Source organism: Nycticebus coucang, chromosome 11 (genome assembly GCF_027406575.1).
Source record: "Nycticebus coucang isolate mNycCou1 chromosome 11, mNycCou1.pri, whole genome shotgun sequence".
NCBI classification, from domain to species: Eukaryota; Metazoa; Chordata; class Mammalia; order Primates; family Lorisidae; genus Nycticebus; species Nycticebus coucang.
Window position 1 is genome coordinate 24,294,124 of NC_069790.1, and position 14,597 is coordinate 24,308,720.

A 14,597-nucleotide genomic window follows, 5' to 3' on the forward strand; every position below is an offset into this window, starting at 1 on the left:
TAGATTTTTGTTATATGTATTTCCTTTTTCTATAGCCAACATGTATTATAGTACAACCTCTGTAATTGATGATCCAAGGAACCAAGGTCAACATAGGGAGGTGGTCAACATAAGGAACCAGGCCCACTGATACGTACATGTGGTACATGTCCAGTCTGTGAAAATTAATGAGGTCAACTTAAGGAAGTGGTTAATATAGGGAGGTAGTCAACTATGGAGGTTCTACTGTATTTGTGTACTTTTAAAAGGAAGTTTGCTATTAGGCCAACAAAATCGTCCTAAAACTTGATTATGGTGATGGTTGCACAACTCACTGAATTTACTAAAATTCACTGAATTGTATATATGGGTAAGTGAATTTTAGAGTATAGAAAACAAAAACCAAAAAGGAGCTTGTGCACTTACTTTCAAATGGTTCTGCCAAAAATAAATAAACAAATGTGTGCTCGCTTCGGCAGCACATATACTAAAATTGGAACGATACAGAGAAGATTAGCATGCCCCTGCGCAAGGATGACACGCAAATTCGTGAAGCGTTCCATATTTTTAAAAAAATAAATAAATAAATAAATAAATAAATAAATGTAAAAAGAGATCAAATATAGCAAGATGTTAACAACTGGAGAAAAAAAGTAGGATTCACTGTCCACTTCTTTTAACATTGTTGTAGGTTCAAAAATTTTCAAGAGGGGACCAGCCCATGGCTCATGCCTGTAAACCTCACACTCTACAGGGCCAAAGCAGGAGGATCACTTAAGTTCAGGAGTTTGAGACCAGACTGAGAAAGAGTGAGACCCAGTCTCTACCAAAATAGAAAATATTAGCCAGGCATGGTAGTGGGTGCCTATGGTGTCAGCTACCTCAGGAAGCTGAGCCAGGAGGATTGCTAGAGCCCAGAAATTTGAGGTTGCTGTGAGCTATGACACAACTTGTACTCTATCCAGGGTGATGGAGTGAGACTCTGTCTCCAAAAATAAAAAAAACAAAAGGAAAAGGAAAATCGGTAGGGGAATAAGGAGAAATAATAGATTAAGTTAGAAACAAATTATATCTGGGGGTCAGGAGTGGTGGCTCACACCTGTAATCCTCGCACTCTGGGAGGAGAAGGCAAGTGGATTGCTTGAACTCACAAGTTCAAGACTATCCTGAGCAAAAGTGAGACCCTGTCTCTACCAAAAATAGAAAGACTGAGTCAAGAGCATCACTTGAGCCCAACTTGGAGGTTGCTGTGAACCATGATACCACGGCACTCTACCCAGGGTGACAAGCTTAAGACTCTGTCTCAAAAAAAAGAAAAAAATTCTATCTGGGCATACTAGTCTTAAACTGGACTTTGGCTTCAATGCTTTAGGTCTGACGAAGCCCTCCCCAATCAGGCCACATGGTACATGCCTATGGTCCCAGCTGCTCAAGAGCCTGCGGTGGGAGGATCACAAAGCCAGGAGTTTGAGGCTGTAGTGTATAATGACAGTGCCTGTGACTCACTGGGTGAAACAGTGAGTTCCTGCCACTAAATCAAAAGAAAAAGATAAAAAGGAAAAAGGAGAAACAGCCCTGTTCCGAGTTGTGTGGAAGAAGCCACAGCTGGAGAGGCAGGTGGATGATGCTCACCTCTTCCTTCCTCCCCATACCCCAGGTGAGGGGGGACCACAATCCTTCGCTTCTCTCCAATGCAAACGCCAAGTAAACCTTCATCCATCCCAGGAATCAAGTAGCCCTGCCCAATGTAGGTGTCAAAGGTACGGTTCCGAGAGTAGCTAGAAAAGAAGAAAGGTCATCAGGAGGGACACCACCAGCAGCTGTATAAATTAGCCAGGAGCATGACGCAAGGGACACAGAGGCCTCCAGACCCGGAACAGGATAAACCAGGCACGGCACATACTGCCCTGGAATGGAGAAAAGATCCCCACGTGGCGTGTGGGCAGCCAACCCCACAAACACTCCCAGAAACAAGCCGTCCAACTCTCTGGTTTGGTCAGGTTATGAATGCAGTGTGGGTTACCAGAAGCACCACACAGAAATGGAGCTAATGTAAACTGGACTGCATCTCATGTAGCCTTATCAGAAATTAGGAATGCATCACCAGGACAAGGTCTCAGGAATATGAACAGAAGATATCTGTATATACAGGAGATGAATATTCTGACTGCCAGAAAAGTAGCATATATGCTGAGGGCAATTTAATTCTCCAGTCTCTACCACAGCCCACAAGAAATACTCCTACTGTAGCCCCTGAGCACAAGCTACCCCCGTGGATACTCGGGTTCCCAAGTGTCCCTGGCAGGAGGCCCCAATATTCTGCTCAGTGGAGAGATCCAGACTCTGTATAAATTCCCAGTGGAGTGTGATTGCTATGCATTTGGTAAAAAGAGGAATCAATTCCCCAAAGCCTGATGATTCCAGAATAACATAATAAAACATCATAGGCCAAGTCTACTACCAAGCTCAGGCTATAGGGGCCTACCTCTGTTACTCACACAACCTGGTACAGATGAAGCAGAAATCTATCGTGAAAGGCCAGTCAGATCTGCCATCACTTTGCCAGGCACGGCAGACAACTGGTCAGAGAAGATGGTGAGACCAACTGGGGTCAGGGAGATGAAAAGGCAGAGCTGTGGGGCACTACCTTCTCTATACCCTCAGAGCCAAGGGCATAAAGAAATGATAGTAAGAAATGGATGCTTCCTCATCCAGGAAGCAAGAGATTATCTATAAAACTTCTAGGGTGAAATGTGGAGATGTGCCCCTTCCCATCTACCAAGGAGAGCAGCCCCAAACCTGCTCCCCTCATGCAAGCCACAACTGGAAGGAGAGCACTGCAGGGAGGGAGAAGGACAGTGCCCAGCTCTGTGCATCCTCCAGCCAGGTCAGGGCTCTCACCTTGCCCAGGTTCCTACTGGTGAGACAGGTACAGCCCACTGCTAGACATCCAGGGAAGCGGAAGAAACCTGCAAGGTAGGATCCTAATAAAGAGACACCAAGTGGTGGGAGAGAGGACAGGTGCCTCATGGGGGGAAGATCTGCCAGTTGAACAGATGGCAAAGGCTCCACAGGAACAGGGGAGACTGGGCACTGAAGGCCATGAAGCTACATGAGGAAAAAGCATTGGGCGGGCAGAAAGGGCCAGCAGAGAGGGTAGAAGGATCCTCGGAAGAGACTGGACGAGCAGGAAGGGCTTGAGTAGCCGTAAATGTTCAAAACAAGTAGATGAGGCCGGGTACAGTGGCTCACACCTGTAATCCTAGCACTCTGGGGGGCTAAGATGAGTAGATCACCTGAGCTCACTAGTTCAAGACCAACCTGAGCCAGAGTGACCAACCTGACCTCGTCTCTAAAAATATAGCTAGGTGTTGTGGCAGGCTTGTAGTCCCAGCTACTTGGGAAGCTGAGGCAAGGGAATCGCTTGAGCCTAAGAGCTTGAGGTTGCTCTTTTTTGAGACAACTCTGTCTCAAGAAAAAAAAAAAAGCAAGTAGATGGCAAACCATTCTGTTCCCCAATGGAAAAGTAAAATTGTCCACGCTCCTCTAAACAAATTTATAGGACTTTAAAATAATTCCTGTCAAACTCTCAGTAGGGGTGTATGTGGTGCAAGGGAGCCAACAAAGTAACTCCAAAATTCATTGGGGGAAAGATATAACTAAGAATGCTGTTTTATAGGTGCAGTGTACAGGGGCCTTGGTGTGTGTCACACTTTATGGGAGCAAGACATGATTGCAAGAGGGACTTTACCTAACAATTGCAATCAGTGTAACCTGGCTTCTTATTGTACCCTCAATGAATCCCCAAAAATAAAAAAAACATTAAAATGGGCCAGACAAGGGGGCTCACATCAATAATCCCAGCACCTTGGGAGGCCGAGGTGGGAGAATTGCTTGAGTCCAGGAGTTAAAGACCAACGTGGATATCATAGCAAGACTCTGTTTCTACACAGAAAAAGAAAAATCAGCCAGGCACAGTGGCATGCGCCTGTAGGTCCAGCTACTGAGGAGGCTGAAGAGGCAAGATCACTTGAGAAGTCTGAGGTTGCAGTGAGGTATAATCACAATACTACATTTCAGGCTGGGCAGCGGAGTGAAACCCTGTCTCCATAAAGAAAAAAAAAAATTAAATGGGGGAATACATATATGTATTTCATTGTGCATGTATGGAAAACCTGTGAAGTTAATAACACTGATTTTCTTTTTTTTCTGTAGAGACAGAGTCTCACTTTATGGCCCTCGGTAGAGTGCCGTGGCCTCACACAGCTCACAGCAACCTCCAACTCCTGGGCTTAAGCGATTCTCTTGCCTCAGCCTCCCAAGTAGCTGGGACTACAGGAGCCCGCCACAACGCCCGGCTATTTTTTGGTTGCAGTTTGGCAGGGGCCGGATTTGAACCCACCACCCTTGGTATATGGGGCCGGCGCCTTACCGACTGAGCCACAGGCGCCGCCCAATAACACTGATTTTCTATGATAAGAGGGACTAGGACAAGACTGGAAATTTGTCATACACCTTTTTATATTTCCCAGACTTTGTGTCATGTCAATGTGTCACTTAATAGAGAAAAATTCGGTAGGGCGGCGGCCCCATATACCGAGGGTGGCGGGTTCAAGCCCAGCCCCGGCTGAACTGCAACAAAAAAATAGCTGGGCGTTGTGGCGGGCGTCTGTAGTCCCAGCTGCTTGGGAGGCTGAGGCAAGAGAATCGCTTAAGCCCAGGAGTTGGAGGTTGCTGTGAGCTGTGTTAGGCCACGGCACTCTACCGAGGGCGATAAAGTGAGACTCTGTCTCTACAAAAAAAAAAAAAATAATAAATAAATAAATAAAAAGAATACTTTCCACTATACAAACTAAAAAGCTAACAATAGTTAATAATAGTTAAGGCACGATGCTGACCCAGGAAAGGACAGATCACTAGAAAAGGGTAAAAATTCTAGACAAAGACCCAAAATTTAGTTTACAACAGAAGTCACATTTTAGATCAGTGAGGAAAAGATAGTTATTTAATGAAGGGTGTTGAAAAAAAAACTAGCTAACCACCTAGAAAAAAATAAAAGTTAGATCCTTCCTGTTAGATTGATACCACAGTAAATTCCAGGTAGATTAAAGATTTAAATACGAAGGTACTTATGCGCATGGAATGAGACTGTGGAAGGTTGTTAATACTGCTTACCTCAGGGTGGTATGAATGGAAGGGGCTGATGGGGAATTATTACCTTTATCATTATATATCTTTGCATAATTTCAATGATATAATAAAAACATATATAACTTTTGAAAATAAAAAAAAATTTTTTTTGAGACAGAGTCTCACTCAGTTACCCTGGGGTTGAGTGTCGTGGTGTTACACCTCACAGCAACCTCAAACTCTTGGGCTCAAGTGATCCTCTTGCCTCAGCCTCCCAAGTAGCTGGGACTACAAGCGCCCACCACAACTCCCAGCTATTTTTTTTAGAGATGGAGTCTTACTCTTGCTCAGGCTGGTCTTAAACTCCTGAGCTCAATCAATCCACCTGCCTCCCAGGGCTAGGATTACAGGCAAGAGGCACTATACCCAACCCTGCAAATAAAAATTCTAAGCAAAATATTTTAAAGGATAAAAAAATAAAACCACTAATGGGCTTAAAGAAAAAAAGGCAAACATTTTATATACTCTAGGGAGTGGACAAGCTTTATAGTAAATCACCAAAAACAAGAACCATAAAGGGGAAGTCCAATGTATTTAATGTGAAAAGTTTACATTTAATAGTCAAAAATCAGGGCGGCGCCTGTGGCTCAAAGGGGTAGGACGCTTGTCCCATATGCCGGAGGTGGCTGGTTCAAACCCAGCCCTGGTCAAAAATCAAAGTAACCAAAATTAAAATGCAAGTAAACAGAAGAAATACTTTTAACAATGTACTACCATAAAAGAATTAGTATTTTTAAAATATAGTATAAGAGCTCTTTGAATCAATAAGAAAAGGACAAATGCCAGTACTCCCAATAGAAAAACAGGCAAAGGAAGGCAGTGCCCTTAGCTCAGTGGGTAGGGCGCTGGCCACATACACCCAGGCTTGCAGGTTCAAACCCAGCCTGGGCCAGCTAAACAACAATGACAACTATAACAAAAAAATAACCAGGCGTTGTGGCAGGCATCTGTAGTCCAGCTACTTGGGAGGCTGAGCAAAAGAATCTTTTAAGCCCAAGGTTGGTGTGAGCTGTGACACTATGGCACTCTACCGAGGGCGACATAGTTAAGACTCCGGCTAAACAAAAAACAAACAAACAAACAAACAACAACAACAAAAACAAGCAAAGGACCTTAACAGGTAATTCTTTGATTTTTGTTTTTTTGTTTTGGGGTGTGGGGTGTTTAGTCAGAGTCTCACTCTGTTGCCTCAGGCTAGAGTGCCCTGGCACTACAGTGCCCTGGCAGCAGACTAATCCACAGCAACTGCAAACTCCTGGGTTCAAGCGATCCTCTTACCTCAGCCTCCCAAGTAGTTGGGACTATAGGCAGCTGCCACAACATCGACTAATTTTTTTATTTTTAGTAGAAATGGTCTTGCTCTTTCTCAAGCTGGTCTTGAACTCCTGATTTCAACCAATCCTCCTACCTTATCCTCCCAGAGTGCTGGGATGACAGGCATGAGCCCCCACACCCAGCCTGAACAGGTAATTCATAAAAGGAAATATCGAAATAAAACATTTGAAGTGATTTCAACCTGAATAGTAGTCAAAGAAATTCAATTAAAGCCACAGGTGCCATTTTTTTCCTATAAGTTAGCAAAGATTATTTTTCAGTGACGCCCAATGTTACTAAATTTGTAGGGAATGGACACTCTTAAACTGTGATGGGAAGTAAAACCTTCCGTGAGGGCAATTTGATAGTATATATCATAGACAGTGAATATACTAATAACCTCTAACCCAGACATTCTTCCAGATATGTACCCAAAGGACACAATTAATCATATATTTTATGATTTAGCTACAAAATTAATTGCTGCATCCCTAATTAAATGTCAAAAGATAAGATGCAACATAAATGACAAACAGGAACCGATTACTAAATTAGACAAATCTATACAGTCAAACACATGAAGCTATTAGAATGGGCCAGATGCCACTGTACCAAAATGGAGAGGTTTGAAACCTAGAAAACTGTGGTTCCATTAAGTGAATAGAAATCTGCTGTACAGAGTAAAATAATCCTTCAAAAGAAACATAATTCCAGGCACGGCGCCAGTGGCTCAAGCCGTTAAGGTGCCAGCCACATACACCCAAGCTGGTGGATTCAAATCCAGCCTGGCCCGCCAAACAACAATGATGGCCGCAACCAAAAAATAGTCTGGCGTCGGGGTGGGCGCCTATAGTCCCAGCTACTTGGGAGGCGGAGGCAGGAGAATCGCTTGAGCCCAGGAGTTGGAGGTTGCTGTAAGCTGTGATGGCACAGCACTCTACTCAGGGTGACAGCTTGAGGCTCTGTCTCAAAAAAAAAAAGAAACATAATTCCAAGAAATAAAGAATAGTTAAACTAAGCTGGAACATAACAAATAATCACCAACAGAGGAAATGAAAGATTTTTTTTCGTAATAGAGAAAGATAAAACTCAAATGTTCATCAGGAGGGAAATGGTTATATATGTAAAGTATAGTCACCCAGTAGGACACTAGGTAGACGTAAAAAAAAAAAAATAGATGATTTCCCTTTATGCATTAACACAGAAAAATCCCAAGTAACAAAAAAGTAAAGTACAGGGCGGTGCCTGTGGCTCAAGGAGTAGGGCGCCGGCCCCATATGCTGGAGGTGGCAGGTTCAAACCTAGCCCCGGCCAAAAACCAAAAAAAAAAAAAAAAAAAAAGTAAAGTACATATAGTATGCCATATACTATGCATTCTTATGCCATATATTATAAAAAAGGAGAAAATAAGATAATATTTGAATTTGCTTATATCTGCATTTTTAAAATATCTACACATTGGGAAAATAAAACAGAAACTAATAAAAATGGTAAACTCTCAGGCATGAAGGAGGGGTGAGGTAGACAGGGACAGGAGTACAACACACCTGAATGCATACTTTGTTTGGATTTTAAGCCATACGATTTACTTTCTTCTAAAAAATTGTAAATAAAAAATGTTAAAGAAAAGGCAGGTACTAGGAGTAGGAAGAATGAATTATTCAAATTGAAGAATATCATAAACAAATTCTTCTGTAATGATTTTGGATGACTAACAGACCAGAAGTCTATCACTTCAGAGAGGTGGAGAGGTTGCTGTTACTACTTGTTGGCTTTACAGGAAGCTAAAGGAATAGTTTCCAAACAACACATGCCACTTGAATGAGCAAGACATACCAAACTCTAGCCATCTGTACAACTGCAGGCCTGTCTGATAAACAAAACTCTGAATAACAAAAGAGGCACAGTAATTATTTTCTTCCGGAAGGAAGCTGAATGCATCCAACTAGTCCCCTCCAGTTCATCAGCCCTTGGAGTTGGCAAGTTTTGCTTCCAAAACTTCTATGCTGTCCAAAGACCCACAGCTAGTGTACCGCAGACAGGGACTGGAACCCAGGTCTCTTGGCACCAAGCCCATCCTTTGCCCAATATACCTCCTTGACCTCACTTCAGGCCCCTCCCTTTCTTGGACCCCATCTTTGGGTTGAGACATGGTTGAGACATACAGCTAAGAACAGTATAGGGAGGTAAGGGAGTTTAGAGTGAGCTTCTCCTCCCTCCTACAGACTCATCTAAAATAGCCCCTAAGAAAGAGATTGTTATAACAGCTAGGAAGAAACCCAGTAACAGAAAACAAAAACCTATATTAGAGATGAAGACATTAACTACAAATCAGTACTGACATGGTACTTAGATCATGGTCTAGCTAATGAAAGACTTTATTTAATAGATACTCAGGTGATTGAAAGCTCCAGTTGTTTCCATACCTGGAATCAAATAAGGTGCCATCCAGAAGCGTGCCATTGTAGTGATATCTGAGAAAGTCCCCACTTTGACTTATCCGCTCACAGTTTTCAGGTATCACCTTGTTCTCAATGGAAATGCTGTCCTTGGGGTTATGGAGGTCCAATAACACAACATCAAACACCAGAGAGGCCTGTCCAGGAATGTCTTTCCCTGGAATGGAAGAAGATGGTTAAATTAAAACACAAGCTTTAGGAAATACTTCTCAATGCAATACCTTCTGGGTTGGTGTTACTCATTCCTGGAAGTTGTTAAGCAAAGAAAACAAATGTTCCCCAGGTCTTGGGTGATCCTCCATAGTGTCCAACCATGGGCTCATGGATATAATCTAAAGCCTGACTTACTCAGGAAAAAAAGCAAACTGATATTAATGACATAAGAGCATACCATGACCATATTTTTTGTGCTCATGTGGAAAATCAAAGCTCTATGTGGGTGGTCATGCACCCACATGCAAACCCAAATACATACCTCTGAATTTCTGTTTGTGGACAAATGCAAATCACAGACACTTAAAGACACAAATTCCAAAGCTCTGGTCTGGTTCTGGAGAACTGTACACAGACTTGTTCTTTGGAACCAACAATCAATATTTTTTAAGAGACCAAATGCAAAATTCAATCCTTTAAGTGTACCCAAAACAAGATATAAATAAAATGAAAGTCAGCTGAGATAACAGAAAAAATGGCACCCACAATCCAAAATGTAAATACTCCTCAAATTATTTCTATCTCATTTCTCAGTGGTACTGGCTTCTCTTGGATGTTCCTGACAGTGAGAATGTATTAAATATGTGCAAAATAAAAAGGTGCAAAATAAAATCCACTCGGAGAGATAATAGGCACTCATTCTTCTTATAAAGATCAACATCAACCAATAAGTAACTCTTAAATCCAGTGATTTGACATAAAAAGAAATTAACTCGCAAACCAACTACCTCAACACTCTTGGCTTGCCATTTGCTATTCCATGCAAAGAAGCAGGCCTGGGCAAGGGGGCCCAACAACACATTGTGTGTGTATATAGATATAGATATTTTAGACGGTCTCACTCTCTTGCCCAGCCTAGAATACTGTGGTGTCAGTCTAGCTCATAGCAACCTGAAACTCCTGGGTTCAAGCAATCCTTATGCCTCAACCTCTCAAGTGGCTGGAACTACAGGCACCTGCCATAGTGCCTTGACCTCCCAGAGTGCTAGGATTATAAGGATGAGCCACTGGGCTTGTCTTAAATTTTATTTAAATGTTCATTCATTTTTGGCTGGGTGCAGGGGCTCATGCCTGTAATCCTAGCACTCTGGGAGGCAGAGGCAAGTGGATTGCCTGAGCTTGCAGGTTCAAGACCAGCCTGAGCAAGAGCGAGATCCTAGCTCTAAAAATAGCCAGGCATTGTGGTGGGCGCCTGTAGTCCCAGCTACTTTGGAAGGCTGAGGCAAGAGAATTGCTTAAACCCGAGAGTATGAGGTTGCTGTGAGCTATGATGCCACAGCACTCTACTAAGGGTGACAAAGTAAGACTCAAAAAAATAAATTAATTAATACAATAAAATAAATAGGCTCGGTGCCTATAGTTCAGTGGCTAGGGAGCCAGTCAAATAGCTGGGCATAGTGGCAGGCTCTGTAGTCCCAGCTACTTGGGAGGCTGAGGCAAGAGAATAGCCTAAGCCCTGGGCGGCACCTGTGGCTCAGTGAGTAGGGCGCCGGCCCCATATACCGAGGGTGGCGGGTTCAAACCCGGCCCCGGCTGAACTGCAATCAAAAAAATAGCTGGGCGTTGTGGCGGGCGCCTGTAGTCCCAGCTACTCCGGAGGCTTAGGCAAGAGAATCGCTCAAGCCCAGGAGCTGGAGGTTGCTGTGAGCTGTGTGATGCCACGGCACTCTACTGAGGGCCATAAAGTGAGACTCTGTCTCTACAAAAAAAAAAAAAAAAAAAGAATAGCCTAAGCCCAAGAGTTTAAGGTTGCTGTGAGCTGTGACTCCATGGCACTCTACCGAGGGTGACATAGTGAGACTCTGTCTCAAATAAATAAATAAATAAATAAATAAAATGTTCATGCATTTTCATTTAAATGTAAATAGCCACATGTAGCTAGTGGTTACCACATTAGACAGTGCTGGTCTAGACCAAAAGATCTGGCGTGTTTCGTGTGGTGACAGCTGAATTAATCACAGCAGTAAAAATGAGGCTGTATGAGAATGGCTCTGAGAAAGAGCAGGACTCACCATCTCCATCTTCGCCATAGGCCAGGAAAGGAGGAATGGTGATGATGCGCTTTTCCCCCACACACATGCCCAGCAGCCCCTTGTCCATTCCAGGAATCAGCCAACCAATTCCCACATATGTGTCATATGTTTTCATGCGATTGTGACTGGAAACCAATGAGAAAGGAAAAAGTCCCATACTATGAGTTGTTTCCAATTCACCTTTCAGTACAGTTTTTGTTACCCGAACCTAAGCTAAACAATAAATCCATACCCATCCTTAAAGACAAGCATTTATGGATCTTTGCCCCAAATACACAACAGAACTCCTCATATTTAGGAAGAAATGAAAAGCATGTACTTATACCAGCGATTGAAAAAAACAGGCCAGCTATTCCTCTAATCAGATGGGATCTAATAAGAGGCAACCTATTAGATTGTTACCTATTCTCCAGCTCAGCCCCATACCTCTCCATAGTGTCATATAAATTCATCTTTCCCCTCCTATGGGAAAAGTATGAAAATGAACCAAAATATTCATAAGCCTTCTTAGAAATAGGGCCCTTCACTTAATGATGACATCTCAAAACACTGTTAAGTTAGATAGATAATCATTGCTCTTAAATTTTTCTCAGATGGGCTGGGAGCAGTAGCTCATGCCTATAATCCCAGCTCATTGGGAGGCCAAGTCAAGGGATTACTTGAGACCAGGAGTTTGAGACCAGCCTGGACAATACAGCAAGACCCTCTTTCTATAACAAATAGAAAAATTAGCCAGCATGCAACCATATGGTAAATTATGGTAGCATGCACCTATAAACCCAGCTACTCAGGAGGTTGAAAGGCTGAGGTGAGAGGACTGCTTGAGCCCAGGAGTTTGAGGTCACAGTGAGCTATGATCACATAACTGTACTCCAGCCTGGGCAAAAACGCAAGACCCTGTCTCTAAAAAAAGAAAAAGAAAAAGAAAGAAAAGAAACAATTCTTTAAAATTTCCTAAGATATATTAAAATTTTGACTATCGCACCATGGAGCATGCACTATTGACCAGAAGTCTGAAGTAGATGGGTAGAAATTCCTTTTCTGGTTTCTACCTGGGTACAAGTAAGTGAGACAAAAGAAAGGAACTCAGGGCCATTTCACTGATACTGCCTTGAGTGGCAGGACTTACCTAGAATCAAACAGGGTCCCATCCAGGAACGTTCCATTGTAGTGGTACCTCACAAAATCAGACACCTGGATGGTCCGAGGGCAGCTAGGGGGCTTAAAATAAGTGTGAATCTGAACCTGGTCTTCAGAGTTCCAAATATCCATCAGAAGTACATCAAAATGAAGCACTGAATTTGGGGGGATCACACCAGCTAGAAGTTAAAGAGAGTTCACACTGAGTTCACAATTATTGCCTTTCGGGTCAGACAAACACCTAGGACATAGCCAAGGTGAATGGAATCTAAAAGGGTTCAAGCCAGTCACTGGTATACAATTCCAAAATAACTCATGCTTCCTGTCTTTCCTCCGAAGGAAATTAAAAGAAAAGAGAAAATACAAAATTGTCCTCTCATCAAGGGTATCATTCAATGCCATCATGTTAACAACTCTCATATCTAGGAAAAAAGAAACCTAAGATGGAAATTTCAGCTATATGTGAGTTAATTACTTTTCATTTTCTTCAATCTTAAGTTTCCAACATTCTCTGGTCTGCTCAACTGAACAGCCTACAAATATTCCGGCTGTTTCTGTAGATGTGCATATAAATACAGAACAAAAACTTACAAACGCCTTCATTTCCATAGGCAAGCTTTGGGGGAATCTTCACAAAACGCCTCTCATTCACGCACATCCCAATCAGAGCTTGGTCCATCCCTGTTATTAGCTGTCCTTTTCCCACAAACACATTGAAAGTAGAGTCTCTGTCATAGCTGAAGACCCAAAAGATAGGGAGAGAGAAAAACAAGTATAAATAGTTCTTTTCTTAGTGAAACCAACCTGTGAAAATGTGCTCGTGGACGTAACAAGCCGATGGCAAAGCAAAACACCTGCTAAGGAGTTCCAGACACCGGAGGGTCTTCACTGGACATTACCTGTGGGCTTAGAATTTTTAGATTACCTTGAATATGACCAACAAATTTAGTTAGGTAAGTATAAGCATTAACACTCCCTAGAAAAATAAAATACGTTAACTTTGCCTTGCAAAATAGCTACTTATTCTTCCACTAAAAAAAAAGTTTACTAGCCGGGCGTTGTGGCAGGCGCCTGTAGTCCCAGCTACTCGGGAGGCTGAGGCAGGAGAATCGCCTAAGCCCAGGAGTTGGAGGTTACTGTGAGCTGTGTGACGCCACAGCACTCTACCAAAGGCGATAAAGTGAAACTCTGTTTCTACAAAAAAAAAAAAGTTTACTTCATCTTCTAGGTGATTGGTAAATAAACGCAACATCATAGGTACCAAGGGCCCAATTTAACACACTTAAATTTAAGTGTGTGTGTTAAATTGGGCCCTTGCCACAGTGGCATCACTGTAGCTCACAGCAACCTCAAACTCCCGGGCTCAAGTAATGCTCTTGCTTCACCTCAGCTCCCCCGTGTTGCTAGAACTACAAGCATGCACCACAATGCCTGGCTAGTAATTCTCTTACTTTTTAAAATGATCATGTATTTACCTGATAAATGTAATAAAATGTTAAGAGTTGCTAGGATTTACTTTATCAGAGGTGCCACCTTCGTTTTGTAAATTACTTTCACTGTCGTTTCATTTTCCCTAATGAACAGCATAGGCTAGCAGCAGAGTCCACTTCATCATGCCCATCAGGGCAGTTTTCCCAGGCCTGCCCCCCTTCCCTTTCTCCTCCTAGTTTCATAGCCTTCTTTTCTTCAAGGTCAGTGAACAGAAGGCAGGATTTCAAGTTCCAGCCAAAGAGCCAGAGGACAAAAGCACATGGTCAGCTCTGTACCCAAGACAGCTTTACACCTCCACCCTCTACCTCCGGAGCCCCAACACCACCCCCTGGAATGCCCACTCTTGAATTTCACTCAGCTCTGGCCTAGCCATGGCATGGAGCCATCTTTAAACTGGAGGGTTGATAATATGGAACAGAAAGCAAGCATTCAAAGACTACCAAAGTACAGAATGTGTGCAAACGGCAAAAATACACAGACAGGAAACTATTTTTAAAATATTTTTTTTAATCCACAGAATCTGAATATAGCTCCCAAATTTAATAAAAGGTTTTAACAATACCTAATATTTATAGTGTTTATTATGCGTCTGGCCCAGTAGCAAACTAAGCTCTTCACATACACTACCTCATTTAATCCTCTTGGAAGGATTAAACTTTAAAGTGAGTGCTATGATACTCAGGTTCCTTGGAGGTTAAAAATTTCCCAAACTTGGGCGGCACCTGTGGCTCAAGGAGTAGGGCGCCGGTCCCATATGCCGGAGGTGGCGGGTTCAAAC

The 14,597-nt window shown here is 42.8% G+C and overlaps 1 protein-coding gene and 1 non-coding gene across 2 annotated transcripts in view; one reads left to right on the forward strand and one right to left on the reverse strand.

The window, feature by feature from the left end:
- Positions 1 to 14,597, reverse strand: part of FKBP9 (FKBP prolyl isomerase 9) — a 48,727-nt gene that overhangs the window by 24,832 nt on the left and 9,298 nt on the right. Inside the window, exons 2-6 of the mRNA XM_053553571.1 lie at positions 12,920 to 13,065; positions 12,318 to 12,507; positions 11,168 to 11,313; positions 8,910 to 9,099; positions 1,612 to 1,757 (exon numbers count right to left, since the gene is read on the reverse strand). Coding sequence (XP_053409546.1) covers positions 1,612 to 1,757; positions 8,910 to 9,099; positions 11,168 to 11,313; positions 12,318 to 12,507; positions 12,920 to 13,065 — 818 coding nt within the window. The remainder of the gene's footprint in view (positions 1 to 1,611; positions 1,758 to 8,909; positions 9,100 to 11,167; positions 11,314 to 12,317; positions 12,508 to 12,919; positions 13,066 to 14,597) is intronic.
- On the forward strand, positions 443 to 548 carry LOC128560481 (U6 spliceosomal RNA). The gene has a single exon (XR_008372979.1). It is a non-coding gene; the product is annotated as a U6 spliceosomal RNA (small nuclear RNA).